Here is a 24,745-nt window from a genome sequence, read left to right as displayed (position 1 = left end):
ACTGTCTGAGCGCCGTAACAGCAGAGCGGTGACGTCACCGCTGTGCTCTGCTCTTACTTTACGGCCGGCAGTCAGTCAGAGCGGGAAGCAGACGGGAAGGGACCTGACGGACACCGAAATGTGAGTATGTAGTGTTTGTTTTTTTTTACTTTTACGATGGTAACCAGGGTAAACATCGGGTTACTAAGCGCGGCCCTGCGCTTAGTAACCCGATGTTTACCCTGGTTACAAGCGAACGCATCGTTGGATCGGTGTCACACACACCGATCTAACGATGACAGCGGGAGATCCAGCGACGAAAGAAAGTTCCAAACGATCTGCTATGACGTACGATTCTCAGCAGGGTCCCTGATCGCTGCTGCGTGTCAGACACAGCGATATCGTATGGATATCGCTGGAACGTCACGGATCGTACCGTCGTAGCGACAAAAGTGCCACTGTGAGAGTACCCTTAGCATTAGAGTGGATTTACAAAGGGTTGATCTAGTCAAACTAATCTAATCAGCTTGGAGGAGGTACGGTAAGTTCCTGAGTGGACCTACTCTGGAACTCTCTACCACAACATATTAGACTCTCGCCTACCATGGAAACCTTCCAAAATAACTTGAAGACCTACCTCTTCTGACAAGCCTACAACCTGCAGTAACCACCGATCGACCAAACCGCTGCATGACCAGCTCTACCCTCACCTACTGTATTCTCACCCATCCCTTGTAGATTGTGAGCCCTCGCGGGCAGGGTCCTCTCTCCTCCTGTACCATTGTGACTTGTATTGTTTAAGATTATTGTACTTGTTTTTATGTATACCCCTCCTCATATGTAAAGCGCCATGGAATAAATAGCGCTATAATAATAAATAATAATAGCTTAATCGGGAGACTTTATGAACTTTATTAGTGGGGGTCCCAGTTTCCGATCTGGATTGATGTATTTATTACCTACAGTATATTAGGTATAGGTAAATTTGGTGAGAAAATATTACAAGTGCATATTCTATTTTCCATTTGTATAGTTTTTTTACTGCATTGCAAAATCAACTTACAGATATTTTATAATATGTAAATTAATTGCACTGGCTTGCCCGGAACAAAGAGAAAGCGATAAGGCAAAGCCTCCAATGTGAATCTATTTCTGTGGTGTTCAGTAAGAATTGCTATATTTAACTTTCATTTCAAGAAACTGAATGAAAATGTGTTTGTGATGCTTTGTCCAGTGAGCAGAATGGAATTCTAGTAATTGTGGAAGAATTGGCTATAATTCAGAATGCTGTGTGTGAGGCCACGGTCGATGCCTTTTTTGGAATTTAGCATGTAGGAAGTACTGTTCATGGTCCCATCTCTTATGACGACTTGTCAGCCATTAATCTCTTCCGGTGTTGATAATTATTGGGCCCAATCTCCTACCTTCTACCACTTTTTCAGCTTTTTATTTTAGATGGAAATAACAAAAGTAAAAAGTGGTGTAATATGACCTTCAATGCAAATTTCTTTTTTTTTCCCCTTCACAATTTCCTATTAAGAGTATGTTTTGAAGCGAGTGTAAAATGTAAACGTTCTCTGCATTTCTCACCACCCGGCTGCTTTTGTTCCACCAGACATATGGACTAAACGCATCATTTGTTTATTTTAATGAATAAAGGAAACTTTATATTGGCACGCCTAGGTCTACAATACACAGGAAGAAAAAATAGTCCTATGTTAATTTGGAACACGCCAATAATTTCAAATCTGTTTAAAAAAAAATCACAAGGATGGCCAATAATTAAAATGCCCAAATTGTGACTTGCCAATAAATATGCCTCTAAATCTACAGGAGAAATAAGCTAAACATGCCTTTACTGCAGATTTTCCTTCTTTAAAAAAAAATGGGTGAAATCCACAGCAGGATACTCCACGATTCACAGAGGTACCAAAATAGTAATTTATACTCTATCCATAACATAGGTGACAAATTATAGATTGCTGGGGTCCATCCATTGGAACACCTAGTCATCTAAAGAAATGGAACCTATCTCTGTAACTCCTCATCTTGAATGGAGCGGAGTTGTGCATTTTCGATCAACATTCCATCCATTGTCTATGTGACTGCCAAAAACATTCCTGCACCCCATTCTTGGGATCACTGATGGTTTGACCACTGGGACCCTGAGAGATCATTAAAGAGAACCTGTCACCATGAAAACACAATTCAATCTGTAGGCAGCATGTTATAGAGCAGGGGTGACTCATCAGATTGTTTCCTCACAAAGCTATGCATCAATCAGTACAGTGCACGGCATAAATGAGTACACCCACTGTGAAAACTAAGATTGTAATCAATATCTCACTGACCATAAGAACAATTTCCAAAAATTTGACAAGATTGTTTTCTGGAATATTTTTAACCCATTACATAAATGTAAGGTTAATGATATAACTATCATTACATCTTTTTCAGTTTTACTCAAATTAGTTGATGCAAAAATGAACACACCCCACATCAAAAACAACTACATCAAGGACATCATCAAGTCTTTTAGGCACGGAATGAACAAATTGGCAACACTTTTCATAGTACTCTTTTTTTTTTTTCTGACACCATACAATTTTGAATCCATCAGTTCCAAAAACATTTATCTTGGTCTCATCACTCCAGAGTATAGAGTCCCAGCAGTCTTCATATTTTTAAGCATGTGCCCTGACAAATTGTAGGCGGGCTTGGAGTTTAGGAGAGGCGTTCTTCGTAGACGACACCCAGCATGCCTTTCCTCTGTAGGTAACGCCATATTGTGTCTCAGGAAACACTAACCCCTGGTTTGGATTCTACTTACTGCAGTGAAAGTATATGTTGATTTTCTCCAGCCCTTCTCCTTAAAAGATGGACCAGATTAGGTTTTCATTTCTGTGGTTGATCTGGACGTTTCTGTGAGTTGGTTGCAGTTCAATTTTTGATAAAATTCTGTATAACTTTTACTACAGTATTCTGATGGATAGGCAAAGCTTTGCTGATCTTGTTGTAGCCTTCACCATTCTGGTGTAAAGAAATTATTTTCTTTCTCAAGACTTGTGGCATTTCTCTTCCATGTGGTGCCAGCACGAAATGGGAAAAGGTTTTCTTTCCCTCTTTAGTCAACGGTTTGTGAATAATTAGACTTTCCTGTGGTTGAATTTTTGTTAATTAGAATTTAGCATTTCTCCTAAGAGTTTCACTGTGGTGTACTCATTTTTGCAGCATAGTCTTGAAAATTACTTTTTTGGGGTGTGCAAAATAAAAAAATATTTTTTGCAATCAATGACGCACATTTGTGGGAGTATTTTGTAGCATGTTATGCCATTGAAAGGGTTGATTCTAACTGTAAACTAAAGGTTTTCTGACATCTGTTGAGGTGCACTCATCCATGCTGAGCATTGTAAAATCTGTGTTTTCATCAGTTGTCTCTGTTCTTTCTGGGATTTTTGGTCCAGTGGGTGATTCTATCAGTGACTGACAGTTTTTTTTAAGTACAGTAGTGCATACAGAGCTAGCTGTCAGTCACTAGTAGACCTCCCCACTGGGCCGAAAATCCCAAAAAAAGGAGAGGATTAAATGATGAAAACACAGGACATACTGAATCTTTTGTTAAACTACATATCTATCCACTCAGCTGCCCCTGTCCTATAACATGTTTCTTGCAGACTGGACTGCATTTTCATTGTGATCGGATCTTTTTAAGTTCTCACCATTCTTACCACTGCTGCATCTACAGCAGAGAAAACAGGGATTCGATCAAAATTGCACCAAGCAGTCCAGTAAGTGAAATCACTGGAATCAGGCTCTCAGCCCCTATATCATGCTGCTTTCAGATTACATATCAAAAACCTGCTGTCAGATTCCCTTAACCCCTTCTTCCTGGGCCATTTTCTGTTTTTGCGTTTGTTTTTGCTCACCTTCTTCCCCAAGCTATAACTTTTATTTTTCCATCAATATGGGCATGTGAGGGCTTGTTTTTTGCGAGATGAGTTGTACTTTTGAAGTACAAAATACAGCAAAAAGGCAGAGATCCTTACCTGCCCAGGCCTCCAAACAAATGCTATAGAGCACACTGCAATAGATTAGTGGTAAACAAACCTTTTATTGAACCACCATCTTAACTATATGGGTCCACTGCATCCCGTTAGTTCATTTGTTTGGAGGCCTGGGCAGGTAAGGATCTCTGCCTTTTTGCTGTATTTTTGTAGGATTTTCAAGTCCTCTTTTTGTGCTATTGCTGTTTAGACTTTTGAACTACACCATTGTTTTTACCAAATAATGTACTGGAATACGGGGGGAAAATTCCATGCGTGGTAAAATGGCAAAAAAGTGCAATTCAACAATTGGGTTTTTTTTTTGCCATGTAAACCAAATGCTAATACTGACCTGCCCTTATGATTCTCCAGGTCATTACGAGTTCGCAGACACCAAACATGTATACAGTTGGCTCTTTTTTTATTTAAGTGGTGAAAAAAATCCAAAATTTAAGAAAAAAAAAATTTGCATCATTTTCCGAGACCTGTAGCGTCTCAACTTTTTGTGATCTGGGGATGGGTGAGTACTTATTTTTTGCGTACCGAGCTGACGTTTTTATTGATGCCATTTTAGTGTAGACAGGACATATTGATCGCCTGTTGTTGCATTTTAATGCAATGGTGCAGCAACGAAAAATAAACATTCTGGCGTTTTGATTATTTTTCCTGTTACACTGTTTAGCGATCCAATTAATTCTTTTATATATTGATAGATCGGACAATTCTTTTTTTTTTAATTGTTTTATTTTGAATGGGGCAAATGGGGGGTGATTTAAACGTTTATATTTTTAAATATTTTTTAAAATTTTAGCTTTTTACTTGCTTTAATAGTCTCCACTGGAGACTAGAAGCTGCGATTATCCCATCACCTCTTCTAAAATGCTCACTTCCTATGAGCACCGACCACTAGGCGGCCCTCATAGCTATCCGGCTATGACAACCACAAGGGTCTTCTGCAGACCCCCGGTTTGTCATGTCAACCCATCAGCGACCCGCAGTCATGTTACATGGGTGCCAATGGGCGGGGTTTGTGACACGCTTCCGGCATGAGCATGTTAAATGCTGCTTTCAGAGATTGACAGCGCCATTTAACATGATAACAGCTGCGACTGGATCGCAATTCCACCTGTGGCTGTTAGGGGCACATATCAAAGGGGGAGACCCGACCTGTGCATACATGTACGGTGTGTGACGTGAAGGGGTTAAAGATTTTGTTCTTATGGCACATCTGCATTCATGTAGCTTGTACACTGGTGTATGACAGCCTTACAACCAGAAAGTATAGACCAGCACGGTCTCTTTTATTTTTTGTGAACCCCTCTCCCAAATTAATATAATTTCATGTGACCCCATTTGAGTAACATTCCTGGTAATAATGGTGTATAGCACAGTAATTTGCTTAAATGTCAAAGTACAAATACCTCCATGAGTAAAATAGCTACTGAGTCATGACCATAAGGGAAACCTATCACTGGGGCAGGTTTCTTACTGTAAGAACCATTGTAAGATGGCGTCATTGTGCTTACCTAGACGAGGCAATTATGCCCTAGAATATACCTCTAGTACTGCTAGTGATAGGAAGCACAATAATTTGGGGACTGTATTCTGCTATAGAATACAGAATTTGTGGGGTTTTTTTACTCATGTCATTCTTTTTCCCAAGCTTTGTAAAATAATCAAGAAGGTGAAATTAACATAACACTTCTAAAAATAAAGTTATCCAACATTTGTGAGATAAATTTAATAGATCTGAATACTTCTAAAGTTTATTTTTCTTATCAGTAAAACCATAATTCAGAGGTTACAGGAAATTAATTTAAGCCTATTGGTCGGGTTGTTATGGGATTTGTTGATTTCATACCATAGCGACACAAAAGCTGCTTTGCTGGTAAGCTTTGGCTTATATGGATTTCAATGTATTATTTAAAAGATCTCCTGTTTTGTTTAATTAACATCTGCAGTCTTGTTAATGAGCAGGTTTTGTGAGAGCCTTAACCCTTGGAGTACCGTAATTCTTTGGGTGATTGTGCTTTCTCCAATGGGTTCACTTTCCTTCTCCTTGCATTTCTAATAATATTGCTGATTGTCATAAAATAGTAGTTTTTAAAAGTCAAAAATAAAATTATTGCGTGTGTAGTTTGGTCTTCTGCGTTGCCTTTTTCTTACCACAACCCTCTGTTTAAATGAGACATCGGTAGAATTGATTTTTTCTGTATGTTCAGTTTGCGATGATCAAATGCACAAGTGGAGCCAGTTAGCCAATGTGCCGAGAAGGCTATCCAGTGAGCGTCTGCCGTCTGGGCATCTGCAGTGAGATTACTGCCCCCTACGGTGCGCAGTACCTTTGTCCGTCATTCATCTAAACCTGTTTGTTCCCTTCGTACATTTACAGCAGCTTATTACTATGTCCTGTGACACAGAATAAATTGATCATTAGTTGGCAAAAAATTCTCTATGGATGGGATATCTATTATGAACCCATTAAGATTATACCTTAGTGGTAAAATAATCCGCAAAATCCTTCTATAATGGGGTTTTGCAGATTGTAGGAGTGTTCTACTTCCTGGGCTTCGTGCAGTAAAATAATAACTGTCTTCTGCAGCTCTGCTAGTCCTCTCAATGAAGATTAGTTTTGCAGATTGTAGGAGCATTATATTTCCTGGGCTTCTTGCAGTAAAAGCATAATTTTATCTTCTGCAGCTCTGCTAATCCTCTCAATACAGAGTTCTGTGTAACTCTGCACTCACTACTTATTTACATTGTGAACAGAACGGAAACTGCCAATTAATAAAGGCAGGACAAGAATTCCCAGAGTTCATGAATATTAAAGCTGTTGTCCACTTCTCGGACAACCCCTTCTGAAGCTCTATGTCCTCCCCCCCAGTAAAATAATAACACCTATACTTCCAACTGATGCTGTTAGCACTGGCTCCCCTGGGGCTTACGTGACATTGTCACACTATCCCTGGGGCCAATCAGCACTGGCTTCACCTTCCGCTCATCTTCTATGGTTGTAATTGACATGCGGAGGGAGTCACATCTGTAGTTCCTCTCACTTCCTCCGGATGTCTTGATTTGTTCCAAGGAGGGGAGAGTGAAGCCAGTGCTGATTGGCCACAGGGATCGCTTGGCACAACAATGGCATGTGAGCCCTGGAAGAGCTGGTGTCCAACACTGCTTAAATGGCCCTGTAGGTGAATATAGGTGGTGTTATTTTACTAAGGGAAAACATAATAATTCAGAAGGGGTAGTCAGATTAGTGGACAACCCCTTTAAGGACTACATAGTAAGCCCTTTCAGCTGAGAGGACTAGCAAAGTAAAATGTAAAGTGCTGGAGCCTGGACTTTTAGGTTGTTTTTATATGGCTAACTTCATCATCATCATCATCATCATTGTCATCATCTGCATTAATGCTTTTATTTTGCATAACCAAGAAGTATGCTAGGTTAAGAAGAGACAAATAGGCATGCTTAATAATAATAGGATATCGTATTCTAAACTGGAATTTTATGATGGATCTTAACAAAGTAAAAACAGAATTTTCAATATGCAGTGTAAATGGTGACAAATTTAGACTACATCCACTGTGAATTTCATTCCAGAAATGCTGCAAGTTTGACAAAAATTTCAGTTTTTTTTTAATTTATATTATTTTTATATTTTGTCACAAACCCGTCACAGCATGTCACAAAATTTTGTGAAATTTCCTTCTTAATGCTGATATTTTAATGCTCAGTTTTTCTGCATATAAGTTCCATGGGAACATTCCCTAGTTTTCAAATTTACAAATTCTTTGCAAATTGTTTTAACTTTTTCAAAGTTTTCTGAAATTTGATCCACAATGCTGATATTGCAGTTCAATCAAATTTATTGCATATGCCGTTGTGTGAAAAGTGTTTGCCCCCTTCCTGATTTCCTATTCTTTTGCATGTTTGTCACACGTAAATGTTTCAGATCACCAAACAAATGGAAATATTAGACAAAGATAACACAAGTAAATACAAAATGCAGTTTTTAAATGAAGTTATTTATTATTAATGGAAAAATAAATTCAAACCTATAGTGCCCTGTGTGAAAAAGTGTTTGCCCCCTAAATCTAACTAGATAGGCTACCCTTTAGCAGCAACAACTGGAATCAAACATTTATGATAACTGACAATGAGTCTTTCACAAGAATCTGAAGGAATTTTGGCCCAGTCATCTTTACAAAATTGTTGTAGTTCAGCCACATTGGAGGGTTTCTGAGCATGAACCACCTTTTTAAGGTCATGCCACAACATCTCAAATGGATTTTGGTCAGGACTATACCATTCCAAAGTCTTAATTTTGTTTTTCTTAAGCCATTAAGAGGTAGACTTGCTGGTGTGTTGTAGATTATTGTCCTGCTGCATAACCCAAGTGCACTTCAGCTTGAGGTCACAAACAGATGGCGGTAATTCTCCTTCAGGAGTTTTTGGTAGACAGCAGAATTCATGGTTCCATTTACCACAGTAAGTCTTCCAGGTGCTGAAGCAACAAAACAATCCCAGACCATCACACTACCACCATATTTTACTGTTGGTATGATATTCCTTTTCTGAATTGCTGCATTACATTTACGCCAGATGTAATGTGACATACATCTTCTAAAAAGTTAAACTTTGGTCACATCAGTCCACAGAGTATTCTCCAAAAAGTTTTGGCAATCATCAAGATATTTTCTGGCAAAACTAAGATGAGCCTTTATGTCCTTATTGATTGGCAGTGGTTTTAGTTTTGGAGCTCTGCCATGCAGGCCATTTTTGAACAGTCTCTTTCTTTTGGTGGAGTCCTGAACATTGACCTTAACTGAGGCACGTGAGGCCTGCAGTTCTTTGGGTGTTGTTGTGGGGTCTTTTCTGACCTCTTGGATGAGTCGTCGCTGCACTCTTGGGGTAATTTTGATTGGTAGGCCAATCCTGGGAAGGTTAACTCCTTTTCCATGTTTTTACCATTTGTGGATAATGACTCACTGTGGTTCGCTGGAGTCCCAAGGCTTGAGAAATGGCTTTTTAACCTTTTCCAGACTGATAGATCTGAATTACTTTGTTTTAATTTGTTCCAGAATTTCTTTGGATCGTGGCTGTTATGATCCTTAGTGGTTGAGGATCACAAATTACTCCAGCAAGGTGACTAAACATAGGACAAGCTCTAGGGAGGTGGTAAACTGGACTGACCGCAAAACTGAACCTATCCAAACACACTAGAGGTAGCCGGTGAACGTGCCTAAAATTCCTAGACGTCTCGAGCCAGCCTGAGGAACTAACTACCCCTAGAGAGAAAGAAAGACCTCTCTTGCCTCCAGAGAAATAATCCCCAAAGATATAGAAGCCCCCAACAGATAATGACGGTGAGGTAAGAGGAAGGCACATACATAGGGGTGAAAGCAGATTCAGCAAATGAGGCTCACTAATTCTAGATAGCAGAAAATAGAAAGGGATCTTTGCGGTCAGTAAAAAACCCTTACAAAATATCTACACTGAGATTTCAAGAACCCCCGCACCAACTAACGGTGTGGGGGGAGAAACTCAGTCCCCTAGAGCAACCAGCAAGTAATAATTCACATTTTAGCAAGCTGGACAAAAAACATGAAGAACGCTGATAATCAGAAAATAAACCAACAAGAACTTAGCTTGTCTTGGAGAGACTGGGAGCAAGGTAGTCACAAGGAATCTGAAGAGCACTGAATACATTGATAGCAGGCAAGGAGCTGAGTATCCAGGTGAGTTAAATAGGAAACCAACCAAGGATAACGAACCAGCTGATGCAGCCAACCTGCAGAAAGACAACACTACACAGTACCGCTAGTGACCACTAGAGGGAGGCCAAAAATAGAGTTCACAACACGTGGCATGATGTCTAGCCTTTGAGGAACATTTGGTCTACTTTTCTTGATTTAGACCAGGGGTGGCAATATTCAGGGCTGGGTGTGGCTGGGGAATTTGAACTTTGCTTCCCAAAGATGTGATAAACCACAGTTGATTTGTTTTAAGAGGGGATCATTTTTTCACACAGGACCCTGTAGGTTTAAATTTCTTCCTCCCTTAATAATGAAGACCTTCATTTAAAAACTGCATTTTGTCTTTACTTGTGTTATCTTTGTCTAATATTTAAATTTGTTTGGTGATCTGAAACATTTAAGTGTGACAAACATGCAAAAGAATAGGAAATCAGGAAGGGGGCAAACACTTTCACACAACTGTATGTTCTCTTGGAAAATAGCCTAGATATATATACATGTTACATTTATAAAATTCTTAGCAAGTCGTCTTAATTTTTTTTACAGATGTAAAAAAGTTAACATTTTGTTTAAGTAGCCATTTTATTGATATATAGATTCTTAACCTTCGATTTTGTTGCTTTCCTGTAGAACGCCACCAGTGTTCCACAATGGCAGCATCGAATTCCCAGACAGCTAGTGCAGTTGGACTGAGTAAAGAGTTAGTGGATCTTCAACATCTCATTCAGTTTCCGGAGGAGATTGCGAGTATTCTCACTGATCAAGAACAGGAAATTTATCGGAATGTGCTGCCCATCGATTATCTCTGCTTCTTGACAAAAGATCTTGGAAGTAATGAATGTGTGACCAACTTTCCAGACATTAAAACATCTCTGTTGGAGCTGAAGAATGGACAACATAACACTGTAGAAGGTCTCGTGGCAAGATTTAATGAGGTTAGTCTATATCAGATTTTTTGTGACTTCAACATTGTATCTGGCAAACCTCACTTCTCATTGGGATTTTCAGAGTGTGACATAATTGCATCTGTCTGCTTCTGTCTGCTTCTCCTTACCAGTTCAGCGCTAAATGTCACCTGACCCAATTGTACATCTAATTATATATTTGGTAAGTATATTTTCAAACTTTTGGTGTTCTGATTAGTGTTGAGCGATACCGTCCGATACTTGAAAGTATCGTATCGGAAAGTATCGGCCGATACCGGCAAAGTATCGGATCTAATCCGATACCGATACCCGATACCAATACAAGTCAATGGGACTCAAGTATCAGACGGTATCCCTGATGGTTCCCAGGGTCTGAAGGAGAGGAAACTCTCCTTCAGGCCCTGGGATCCATATCAATGTGTAAAATAAAGAATTAAAATAAAAAATATTGCTATACTCACCTCTCCGACGCAGCCTGGACCTTACCGAGGGAACCGGCAGCGTTCTTTGCTTAAAATGCGCGCGTTTACTGCCTTCCGTGACGTCACGGCTTGTGATTGGTCGCGTGCCGCCCATGTGGCCGCTACGCGACCAATCACAGCAAGCCGTGACGTAATTTTCAGGTCCTGAATGCCTAATTCTAGGCATTCAGGATTTTAAAATTACGTTACGGCTTGTGATTGGTCGCGTCGCGGTCACATGGGCGACGCGACCAATCACAAGCCGTGACGTCACGGGAGGCAGGAAACGCGCGCATTTTAAAATTACGTCACGGCTTGTGATTGGTTGCGTGCCGCCCATGTGACCGCGACGCGACCAATCACAGCAAGCCGTGACGTAATTTTCAGGTCCTGAATGCAGAATTAGGCATTCAGGACCTGAAATTATGTCACGGCTTGCTGTGATTGGTCGCGTCACGGTCACATGGGCGGCACGCAACCAATCACAAGCCGTGACGTAATTTTAAAATCCTGAATGCCTAGAATTAGGCATTCAGGACCTGAAAATTACGTCACGGCTTGCTGTGATTGGTCGCGTCGCGGCCACATGGGCGGCACGCGACCAATCACAAGCCGTGACGTCACGGAAGGCAGTAAACGCGCGCATTTTAAGCAAAGAACGCTGCCGGTTCCCTCGGTGAGGTCCAGGCTGCGTCGGAGAGGTGACTATAGCAATATTTTTTATTTTAATTCTTTATTTTACACATTAATGTTGTTTCGATACCGATACCCGATACCACAAAAGTATCGGATCTCGGTATCGGAATTCCGATACCCGCAAGTATCGGCCAATACCCGATACTTGCGGTATCGGAATGCTCAACACTAGTTCTGATGCTACTTTTGCTCTGCTCGAGCAAAGTGGACGGACAGGAGCGTGATGATCACTGCTTGGCAAATTCATGACAATTGGTTGTGTTCACTATGCAACAAATCTTACTGCAGAAGAGACTGAAGTAGGATTTGTGGCAAGGTGCAATCTACTTGTCCAATGCTCCTGATTCATTAAGAGGCATGAGCGACTCCAGCATGCACCCTCATCAAGACTGGCGTGAACAGTGCCCGTCTTGATAAATTGAGGCCAAAATTTTGTGACAGATCTGTCATCTCAAAGACCCAATTGACTTTAATGTAGTAACTTACCATCCTGGCATTTTTGACAGTGTTGCAGACTGAACCTACAGTCAAAATAATACTTTCCTGCCCCCCCAATAGAGGTTAACAAATCATTGTCCACATAAGGTAATGTTTGTGTTTCTTGGTACCCTAATAATGAAAAGGCTAGCTTTTTTGTATTGTGTGATGCAGTTTTCCACACTGATCTGAGCAAAACAAAAGAAAGCTGTGAAAACGATGTAAGAAAACTGCAGAGTGTTTCTGCCACATTACATAAAATTGCAGTAAATTCAAACTTCTGTTCACTAGAGTAACATAAGAGTGAAAACGCTGCACGTGAATTTACAGTTCAGCATAGTGTCTTCATCAGTTAACAGGAGCACATAAAATATGTTTCCAAAGTTACTCAATATTCTATAGTGTTCAGAAGTAAAACTCTCTTCGGATATGTTAGGTTCTGATACTTTCATTTGATGTCTTGGTCTATTGAGGATTCTTCTTTTGCTGCTGGTGTTACATCATGTTCTGACTGCTTTCTGCACTGTAGGAGATTTCTTTGTTGGAGTCGATGCTCTTACGTGCAAAGGCAGCAGCAGGTGATCGTTGCCAGTTTTCAGGGGCAGACTTGCTATTTGTTCTCGTGTGTGGTCTTCATCTAACGCCCTCCAGTCTAAACTGTACATAATTAGATTGGCAACATTTTAGTTATTGTGAATGTAAGTAGGACCCAGACGTTTGCCACCTGTGAATATGGGCAAGTAAGCCTAAACTGATGACTTCATGCTACACTATAACACATCTGCCCGTATGGAGCTTAAAATGCATTCCATAGTATGTGGGAAGTATTTTGGCAAAAAAAAAATTATTATTACATTATCCATCTTCATTCACAAATACATAAATATGGCTTTCTATACTTTATTGTATTTGGCAGTGTCCTTTATTTTGCTACCTCTCTTGTAATTCGGAGCAGACGTCGATACCATTAGGCTCCTGCACAAAATTAGGTTAAAGCCTCTTGGTCTCCTGAAAATTATTTACAATAGGTAAGCACCCCATCTTGACTGAAAAAAAACAAATGTAGTAATTTTTGCAAATTTATTAAAAAAGAAAACTTGAAATATCACATGGTCATAGGTATTCAGACCCTTTGCTCAGTATTGAGTAGAAGCACGCTTTTGAGCTAGTACAGCCATGAGTCTTCTTGGGAATGATGCAACAAGTTTTTCACACCTGGATTTGGGGATCCTCTGCCATTCTTCCTTGCAGATCCTCTCCAGTTCCGTCAGGTTGGATGGTGAACATTGGTGGACAACCATTTTTAGGTTTCTCCAGAGATGCTCAATTGGGTTTAGATCAAGGCTCTGGCTGGGCCAGTCAAGAATGGTCACATAGTTGTTCTGAAGCCACTCCTTTGTTATTTTAGCTGTGTTCTTAGGGTGATTGTCTTGTTGGAAGGTGAACCTTTGGCCAAGTCTGAGGTCCAGAGCACTCTGGAAGAGGTTTTCATCCAGGATATCTCTGTATTTGGCCACATTCATGTTTCATTCAATGACAACCAGTTGTCCTGTCCCTGCAGCTGAAAAACACCCCCATAGCATGATGCTGCCACCACCATGTTTCACTGTTGGGATTGTATTGGGCAGGTGATGAGCAGTGCCTGGTTTTCTCCACACATACCGCTTAGAATTATCACCAAAAATGTCTATCTTCATCTCATCAGACCAGAGAATCAAGTGAGCTTGATGCGAGTATTCACATGTTTGCAGTCACAAAGCTTAAGATTGGACAATCCCTTTAAAGATTAAAGTAAATGTTTTTATGTATACATTGCTGTTTGTTTATTAGTCCTTCCCATCTGACAGGCTAGGACTGGTCCACAGGGGAACAGGTTTGCAGGATGGCCCACCATGTCATTATATGAACATGCACTTGATTCACTATATTATTCAGGTAACAAACTACTCATGAATTTGATACTATTATATAGAAACCTAAATGATTTTGTGAATGAGGGTAATGTAATTATGTGCATATGACTGAAAGTGCACCGTTGGCAACCCAGTCCAAAACTTCCCCTGATATGATGCCCTTCATATAGACTGCATTTTCCATGATATTTCTGGCTTTGCGGAGGTGACAGTCGTCAAAGTGCACAGTGCCATGAGGCCTTTAAAATACACCAAGTAATAGATCAGTGACATAGAGCTGCTGTCTTTTCACTCTGCATAGTCTCAGTGTATAGTATGTGGAGCAGACTCTTTCTCCTGCCTCCTGCTTGTGATAAGTTTCCCTCACTCAGAGCTTTCAAACAGAGGACAAGGAAGACAGGCTGGAGTTGCTTCTCATAGAAATACACTTGAGATTCTGCCTACAGAAGTTTTCTAATTAATAATATTATGGAATTACCTAATATATCACTGCTCTTATATAAAGTCGCTATGATATTTTTTGCTGTATAAGGGAAAACGGAGTCAGTAGCTTAGTGAAGAGGAGAAGACATTCTGTAGTTCATGGGGATGAGAGATTGACTTCCTGTCTACACAAGAGAGCATGTGATGGAATGATGGGCAGGCTGGAGCTTCCATGAGCAATGTACCCATAATGAAATGTTTAAGCTGTATGGATGTAACTGAGCTGACATTAAATAAATCACACAGTTAGAATATTGATACTGCTTTAGCATTATGTGTGCAAAAAAATTGCTAGAGAGGTACTTTAATACAAGAGGACAGTGGCTACACTGCTCCAAAGTCTATAATCATTAAAGGAAAACCTGTCTACATAATCTGTTGTGGCTCATATTGTTGTTTCCTTGAATTTGAGTATGTCGGCACTGCACGCTTCAAACAGTTGCAAAGAAATGTATTCTCAAGTATTCAAACAACCACCTTTTATGAGGCTGGGAGATCCTACTGAGATAAATGGCAATAATTCAAAAATCAGTCATTTTGTGGCTGAAAAATCAATGTAGAAAAAGTGCTTGAAAATATTGTTTAAACTCATCGAAAAGGACATAAAATTCAAAAGACATCACAGAGAAAAAGCTACCGTATTTACCAGCACCAGTTCTCAATACTAATGCACTACAGAATGCAGCAGACCCCCATGTTAAAGGCAGAGGTAGCACAGGTGCAAAACTGTAGAAATATTGTTTGAAATTTTTTGTGCTCTGATGGTTTTTTTTTCTCAGCTTAAGTGCATTCAGTAGTCAAATTTGGACTGGTATTTTCAAGGCAAAAAGCATTATTAACCTGCCCATGCTGCCAGTAGAAAATTAATTTTATTCCTCCTGGCAGTTTTCGGCCTCCAGTCACGGGGTGACGGCTGTAACCACGTCCCCCACACTGAGTGACACTGGCTGTGCATTGGGGCCGGCTGTCAGTCAGTGCATCACCAATGAGACGGACATAGTGCTCCTGGACCTCTGCAGACTCCACCCACTCCGGACTGATTTCCTTCTTGGCACACCCTATCCCTTATTGAAAGTGAGGTTTTGACAAAGACCACCCTTGGTCGAAACGTTAACCCTAAATTGTCCGTCAAATTCTTCCTACGTTATCGAGCACTCGGTGATGACTGTACAAATAAAAAGTGTAATTTTTGCATAAAATGTTCAAGTTTCATGTGTGCGGCTGTTTCTCCATGAACAGTCAGTGCTAGGGGGCACGGTTACAGCTGCAATTTGTATACTCAGAGCAGTGACTGAACCTCGTGACTGAAACCCAAACACTGCTCCCGGCAATGTTTGGCTATGTGCGGGCACCGGGCAGGATATTTACCCCCATATCTGCAGGTTACCCCATATCTGCATTTTTTCTGGTTACAGTTTCCCTTTAAAGAATCTGCTCCAAACGCACAGTAAACAAATACTCCATGTGAACACAATCTAGTATTGCAGTACTGCATTTCCCCAACAGGGGACGCTGCAAAGGAAGTGTAAAACTGATGACAAAATATTTTTTTTTGCAACTGGCGTGTGAAGCGGATTCCGCGGCAATTGACTAACCTTATTTTCACTAGCACTAATTGTCTGCTTTTACTATTTAACAGCCAGCTTTCTGGGGGCTTAAAATAACTCCATAATGCAATCAGTCTTATGTCAGGCTACTATCTGAGAGCAGTTTTTGCACTATGCAAGGTATTTCCTCAGATCATGATATTTCTTTTTTCTTTCAAATCATTAAGGTAAAGGCCTGCAAAGTGCATTTTTCTTATATCTAAAGAATTAAGCGCATATCAATGTGCACTTCCTCTTAAAATCAGTGTTCCTAAATGTCCTTGTGTATAAACTTGCTTGAAAATTCTTAAACCTAGCGTCATGCTTTCGTTGGCCTCAGCTAGTGAGTGCTTGATGATTTTCTGGCTATTCTAAGACAAAAAAGTCTGAACTCTATTTACATTTACAAGGAGCCAGGGTGAATTTTGGGAAGACAGAACTCAGATTAGAGGTAGAGATATTTGACATAGTTCGTTTTCTGTTTCTAACTAATAAGAACAAAACAAGAGAAAGCCAGATTAATTTATATGTACAGATCCATTGCAAGTATTAACAGAGGGGACTGTATGGAGATGATAAAATCTTTTGAAATTTAAATTTCCCGAGTTCAACAAACTTTTCAAAAATAATTTACAGAAAATCTATTTGCTGTTAATCTCAATACTTCAAAGCCTCTAATTGCTCGGAAAAACATGTAACTCTCTAAGGTCTACTAAGACTGTATCCAACTCATTTCAAGCTTTTTAACACAAACAACAACAACCTTAATAATAAAAAAGTGACCTCACCAAATGGATAGTAATCCAGTAGTAACCAACAGCTCATTTAATAAAATAGCACACTGACAAATTTTTCATGTTTTTTTTTGTTTGTTTGTTTTTTTAAAAGAACTAGTCCAAAAATTATCCTCCTTGATCATTTATGATCCAGCAGCCTGTTCTTTGGAACACTGACTCCAAGGAACTGAGTTGCTGTCAGAGGTACTGTAACATCATCCTGCTATTACTGAGATGAGTGATGCCATATATTCCACAATACGCTTGTTGGAGGCAAAGGAGGTAAATTTTGTGGCCTGTGTTTGTTGGCAGCACTACTGCCTGGTTAACTGTTGCCAGTGGTAGTGGTGATTCTGCTGCTGCTAGTGGTTCCCACATTCTTAACATGGTATGGGTTATTTTATTTTACACTTCCCCAGGGGCATACACTAACAGCTTGGGGCTCCTGTGCAAGAAATATGTCTGGGCCCCCCTCCCTGCCCGGCATGCGGCTTATGATGAGGACAATCTGGCCATGGGACCCCCGGAGCCTTGTTTGTTTATGCATATAGCAGTGACAAGCAAAGAATTTAACGGAGTAGAAAGGTAAAATGAGCAATTCTAAGTACACAGTGCTATATAATATGATGATTGCAATATATTAAGAATTTACAAATTTTGATGGAAGTGCTTCTTTAAATGTCTACCTTTAAAAAAATAAAAAAATAAATTTTTTACTCTATTTAATGAAATTCATCCCCCTTCCCAAAAATGACATAATTAGAAATGCTAGGTCAGTAAAAAAAAAAAAAAAAAAAAGCACCTGGAACTGTTTTATTGGTGTCGCTTTTATGGATGTAAAAATTGACGTGTAAAACAGATATTTTCTTCTGTAATTTTTTTAAAAAAAAAAAACATTATTTCCCACTTCACAGATATGATTGCCCAAGAAATGTAAAAACTCAGTACATTCGCTTGTGACAAGCAAATGCAATGATTTTAGATTTATTTTCTGTGCTGGCTTGTTGCTTTCTAGTGCATTAAGAATTAAAAAGAAAAGTGCATTTGAATTACAATTACAGTGAGACAGATGCCAGCTAAATCATATAACTGAGCAAACACAGCGAGTCTGGACCTGCTGCTGACATCTATCTCTTGCTCTCTATCGCACACCACACACATCATATTAAGTCTTGTGGTTGTACTACACATTACTTTATAGAGTATTTGTCAGATAGTTTGGGACTTTCTTTTCCTATCACTGTTGTTGTTCTGTTAGCTCTGACAAACTCTCACTATCCTAAATCACCCTTAAATGCCTGCTACCTTCTCTGACTTGGCTTATTTCTATATTAGTCCCTTCTGATTGGCTGTATTATACCTTGAGATGTAATTGTTACAAGGGATTATGGGGCAGCCTGGGTGGTCATGCCTGCGATCATGTGAACCTTCTCTGGGTGGTGCATTCTTCTACAATGTGTAAAATGTAAGCTGGCATTTTTCTAGGTCATCTGGATGATTCGAATGGCAAATTGCTATAATATCCTGTAAACTGAATATTCTCTCATCTCTACTGTTGACGTCTAAAAATAGATGTCATATAGTGTAAAATACGAATGTACAGATGTCTTACAGATGGCATATGGATGACCAAGCGCATGAAAATTGTCAGTTTTGCGTGCACCTTTCTTTGATTGTATTCATTACCACTGGGTATTTATTATTCATTATATCTTTTATATTTGATATTTTTTGTTCTCGCTATCATTTTTTTCATATGTTTTGTTTTTTATGGAGTAGCTTTTTGTGCCACATTATTTATGTATATGAATTTCACCAGCAACACTCCTTTGTATACTTTTATGGTCTGTCTGGCATTCTTTGTCCCCGGTCACACACAATTTCTGATATCATTTTTTATGCTGTTAATTTTTAATAAAGATTCATTTATATCAACTTCGTTGTACCCAATATCTTGCTTTTGGTATTTTTGTGTATAATTATGTATTTGGTTAGCACTGCAGCCTTGGAGCGCTGGAGTCCTGGGTTCAAACCCCACCAAGGACAACATCTGCAAAGAGTTTGTATGTTCTCTCCATGTTTACGTGGGTTTCCTCCGGTTTCTCCAGTTTCCTCCCACATTCCAAAGACATACTGATATGGAATTTAGATTGTGAGCCCCATCAGCGATGATTTTTTTTGTGTTTTTTTGGAGCAAGAATAGTCCAAGAAACCGTTTAACATTTATATTTTCCTATAGCTCCAAATCGCCTGATAAAACTCTAAATCCCAGGAGGCCCATAGGATGTTTCTGTACATGGTTTTATTTTTTAATTCAATGTATAAATGAATGCAGTAAACTCCAAAGTGCCTAAAGAAAGTTAGGATTTGCCTTTTATTTGTATGGTTATTCAGGGCATTCAGGGCTCCGTGCCTAATAGTCCACCTCTGGGCATCTAACTTGGGAACAAACATTTTTGCTATTTCTGAGATAGGATAGCTCCTTTAACACATCAAAATAGTGGTGAAATGTGGACATTTACTTTTAGGGTATGTTCACACACAGCTTTTTGCTGTGGATTTTCTGCGTAAAAAATCAGAGCGTTGGCAGGAAAACCGCTGCATACATTGTGCATGGTTTTTTTTAATCATTTTGGTAGCTTTTTTATTTGAATTTTTTTTCCCATTCATTTGAATGGGTGAAAAAAGTGTAAAAATGCTTCAAATACTGCAGATTTGATACTTTAACGGTTCAAATCTGCAAGAAAAAAATAAGAAGCAATGTGCATGAGGTTTCAGAAATCTGATTCACTTTGCTGGCACTTTAAGCGCTGTGTTTTTTTCCGGAGCAAAAAATGGGGGAAAAAATTATGCAAAATGCAAAGTTTGAACAAGCCCTAACAGCCATCTATTTCTGCTTCATTTTGACAAATAACTCTTTTACCTCAATGAACAGGAGCCTTAAAACAAACAGCTAGTCCTGATCACAGCATGAAAATTGTACATAACGTAAAGATTTAATCTAAAATCTCCTGCAACATAAAAGTATATTTAGTTTCTAAATAATTCACCAAGACACTTATTACAGACTAGATGGTGGCCCGATTCTAACGCATCGGGTATTCTAGAATATGCATGTCCACGTAGTATATTGCCCAGCCACGTAGTATATTGCCCAGCCACGTACTATATTGCCCAGCCACGTAGTATATTGCCCAGCCCCGTAGTATATATCACAGCCCATGTAGTATATTGCCCAGCCACGTAGTATATTGCCCAGCCACGTAGTATATTGCCCAGCCCCGTAGTATATAGCACAGCCCATGTAGTATATTGCCCAGCCACGTAGTATATTGCCCAGCCCATGTATTATATTGCACAGCCCATGTAGTATATAGCAATGTGGGCATCATATCCCTGTTAAAAAAAAAAAAAAAAAAAAGAATTAAAATAAAAAATCGTTATATACTCACCCTCCGTCGGCCCCTCGGATCCACAACAGGCCTTTCCTGCTCGCGACGCTTCGGTAACCGCTCCATGCTGCGGTCTCGCGAGACCGCTACGTCATCATTTCGCGAGATCGCAGCATGGAGCGGTTACCGGAGCGTCGCGAGCGGGAAAGGCCTGTTGTGGATCCGAGGGGCCGACGGACGGTGAGTATATAATGATTATTTATTTTTTAAATTATTTTTAACATTAGATGTTTTTACTATTGACGCTGCATAGGCTGCGTCAATAGTAAAAACTTGGCCACACAGGGTTAATAGCGGCGGTAACGGAGTGCATTACCGGCGGCATAACGCGGTCCGTTACCGCTGGCATTAACCCTGTGTGAGCGGTGTCCGGAGGGGAGTATGCGGGCGCCGGGCACTGAGTGTGGGGAGTAAGGAGCGGCCATTTTCTTCCGGACTGTGCGCATCGCTGATTGGTCGTGGCAATGGTCGTGGGCTTTTTGCCACGACCAATCAGCGACTTGGATTCCATGACAGACAGAGGCTGCGACCAATGAATATCCGTGACAGACAGAAGGACAGACAGAAAGACGGAAGTGACCCTTAGACAATTATATAGTAGAAGTGTTCATTTTTTAAATCTGAACGAGTTCAGTTTTTGGTTGTGTTCATTATTTCTGTATGAGGAAAGAAGAGTTTTTCATTATAATTGGAGTTTCTGTGACTGTCTGCAAGATCTCAGTACAAGCTGTACCCAAAGGATACAGCTAAATGTTCACTGCCCTAATTATATGATGTAATTGAAGGTAATTATTTTTGGTGGGCAGACAACAAAATACTAAAATGTAAGGTATTGATATAAAATATGTTAAGACTGTTTGGAAGAGCTTTTGTCTATATAGCTAATCTAATTGTTTAAATACATATATTGCTTAAGGGATCTAAATTACAAAGGTCGGATTCTTTACCTAAGAACAATAGGTATGCCAAGCAGCCTGCTGCCTAGGGCACTGTTCAAGAAGGAGGCACAATTCAAAGTAAAAAAAGGGAAAAACCCTACAGATTGGTGTGAAAGGTTGGACAGGGAACAAAAAAAATGTGTTCATCAGCCAGCTATCCTGGTGAATTTTAGGGAATGATGGGGGATACGATCTAAAACTAATTGGACACAGAGAACTTTGGACCACATTCACACACAGATTGTGTTATTTATGCTTACTTCATCCTATTAAAGAGATAATTGTAGTAAGAATATGGGCTTCCAAGGTCCGTGCAACCTTGGACCGCAATGCATAGAGTAGCCGTAGGTCTCCCAACGCAGCATGACCACTTCATATATTTCTATGAGGCTGTCACACTCTGGTCGGGAAAACCGTGGTATGTCTGTGTATTGCCATCCAAAATCCACAGACATCTGCATGAGCCTTAAGAGTTACCTATTTGTCTGCCTGATCCTTCATCTGGTTATCAATTTAGTGGAAAAAATAGGTCATTATCTGTTCGATTTCCACCTTACAGAAATCTAGGAGGAGTTCCTATATCGGAAGAAGACGTGACTTGGTTAGGATCTACTTAATTCAGCACTTTGCCAAATATAATCCATGAATCCACAACTGAATTTCCATTTTAAAACATTCGGAGGTGGTTTGGAGGTGCTTTTCACTGCAATTTCGGGTCACAAATTGTGCTGAAATCTGCCAGAAAAACTCAATGTGAACCCTCTTTTAATAGAATTTGTGTATATATTTATTGTAGCACAGCCATGTAGGTTAGGGTTAAATCTTAGCTCTACAGGTTCTGAATAGGTGTACCTGGCTAGCAGGGCCGGCGTCAGTACCCGGGCAAGTGCCAGGGCCCTGAGCAGGCGGGGGAGGGCCCCACTCGCTGTCGGGGACACCTGCACACTATGGGAGCCCGGTGTCTGTGCTAGTGCAGACGCCCGCGAGTGGGCCCCTCCACTTGATCAGGGTTCCGGCACTTGTGATACTTACCTCTCCCAGATCCACCGCTGCGGCGTTTGATGACTGTGACATTCAGGTCAGAGGGCGCGATGACGTCACGTCTGTGCGCCTCTGCCTGAGCAGTCACAGTTCAGAGAGCTGGAAGATGATGACGCTGAGGAGTCCGGAGCAGAGCAGCAGCCAGCGATGAGAGGTGAGTATTTAATTTTTTTTATGTTTGGAGCATTATATATGGGGACCATCATACACTGGAGCATCATATATGGGGCCCATCATGTATGGGGCTCATTATACACTGGAGCATCATATATGTAGCCCATTATACACTGGAGCATAATATATGGGCCCATCATACTCTGGAGCATCATATATGGGGCCAATTTATATATGGAGCATGTTATGGGCACATCATACACTGGATACATGGAGCATTATATATGGGGCCCATTATATATGGAGCATCATATGGGAACTATTCTACTGTATATGGAGCATTATATTGGGCCCATCATATACTGTATGGAGCATTATGTGAGGCTTATTATACTATATGGACCATTATTTGGGGCTCAGTATACTCTATGGGGCCCATCCTATACTGTATGGAGCATTATATGGGGTCTGCTATATATGAAGCAATATATGGAGCCCATCATATACTGTATGGAACATTATATGGGACCCGTTATGTATGGAGCAATATATGAAGCCCATTATATACTGTATGGAGCAATATATGGGGCTCATTATTCTGTATGGAGCAATATATGTGGCTCATTATACTGTATGGAGCACTATATGAGGTCTATTATTCTGTATGGATAAATATATGGGGCTCATTATTCTGTATGGAGCATTATATGGGGCCTATTCTGAATGGAGCAATAAATGGTGCCCATAATACTGTACGGAGCAATATATGTGGCTCATTGTACTGTATGGAGCATTATATGTGGCTCATTATACTGAATGGAGCATTGCATGGGGTCCATTGTTCTGTATGGAGAAATATATGTTGCTCATTTTTCTGTATGGAGCAATATGTGGGGCTCATTATTATGCATTGAGCATTATGTGGTGCCCTTAATACTGTAAGGAGCAATATATGGGGCACATTACTCTGCATGGAGCATTATGTGATGCCCATAATACTGTATGGAGGACTATGCTGTCTGATTTATGACCTATTGAAGAATTTACAATAGATATCACTCACAGATAAAACTTTTTCGCCTGGGACCCACGAAAACCTGGAGCCGGCCCTGCTGGCTAGCTCTGCATATAGCCAAGCTACATGTTCACCTTAGTCAGTCTGCTGGGGGAAGCTGACCCGAGTGCATTGTATTGGAGCTAGAGAGAGAAACAAGGCAGGATCCCTCTCTGAGATGAGACTGCGCAGGCCATGTGCACCAAACTGCAAGTATCACTGGTTGCTATAGATCAGTGTTCCCCAACTCCAGTCCTCAAGAGCCACCAACAGGTCATGTTTTCAGGATTTCCTTAGTGTTGCCCAGGTGATAATTGCATCACCTTCACAGACAATAATTCCATCACCTGTGCAATACTAAGGAAATCCTGAAAACATGACCTGATGGTGGCTCTTGAGGACCAGAGTTGGGGAACATTGCTATAGACAATAGCTGTTGTGTTTGACCAAACTGGGACTAAGGGCCCCGTCTCACATAGCGATTTACCAACGATCACGACCAGCGATACGACCTGGCCGTGATCGTTGGTAAGTCGCTGTGTGGTCGCTGGGGAGCTGTCACACAGACCGCTCTCCCCAGCGACCAACGATCAGGGGAACGACTTCGGCATCGTTGAAACTGTCTTCAACGATGCCGAAGTCCCCCTGCAGCACCCGGGCAACCAGGGTAAACATCGGGTTACTAAGCGCAGGGCCGCGCTTAGTAACCCGATGTTTACCCTGGTTACCAAAAAAAACAAACACTACATACTCGCCTTTCGGTGTCCAGGTCCCTTGCCGTCTGCTTCCTGCTCTGACTGAGATCCGGCCGTACAGCGAGAGCAGAGCGCAGCGGTGACGTCACCGCTGTGCTCTCACTTCTCGCTGTACGGCCGGCAGTCAGTGAGAGCAGGAAGCAGACGGCAAGGGACCTGACGGACATCAGAAGGCGAGTATGTATTGTTTGTTTTTTTTTACATTTACGCTGGTAACCAGGGTAAACATCGGGTTACTAAGCGCGGCCCTGCGCTTAGTAACCCGATGTTTACCCTGGTTACCAGTGAAGAC

The 24,745-nt window shown here is 40.6% G+C and overlaps 1 protein-coding gene across 3 annotated transcripts in view; it reads left to right on the top strand.

The window, feature by feature from the left end:
- Window positions 1-24,745, top strand: part of PLCE1 (phospholipase C epsilon 1) — a 328,150-nt gene that overhangs the window by 179,082 nt on the left and 124,323 nt on the right. For all 3 annotated transcript variants that reach the window (XM_077258972.1, XM_077258973.1, XM_077258971.1), the window contains exon 4: window positions 10,412-10,716. In XM_077258972.1, the coding sequence (XP_077115087.1) occupies window positions 10,412-10,716 (305 nt within the window). The remainder of the gene's footprint in view (window positions 1-10,411; window positions 10,717-24,745) is intronic.

This window comes from Ranitomeya variabilis, chromosome 4 (genome assembly GCF_051348905.1).
Source record: "Ranitomeya variabilis isolate aRanVar5 chromosome 4, aRanVar5.hap1, whole genome shotgun sequence".
NCBI classification, from domain to species: Eukaryota; Metazoa; Chordata; class Amphibia; order Anura; family Dendrobatidae; genus Ranitomeya; species Ranitomeya variabilis.
This window is presented reverse-complemented; position numbering and strand designations above follow the sequence as displayed.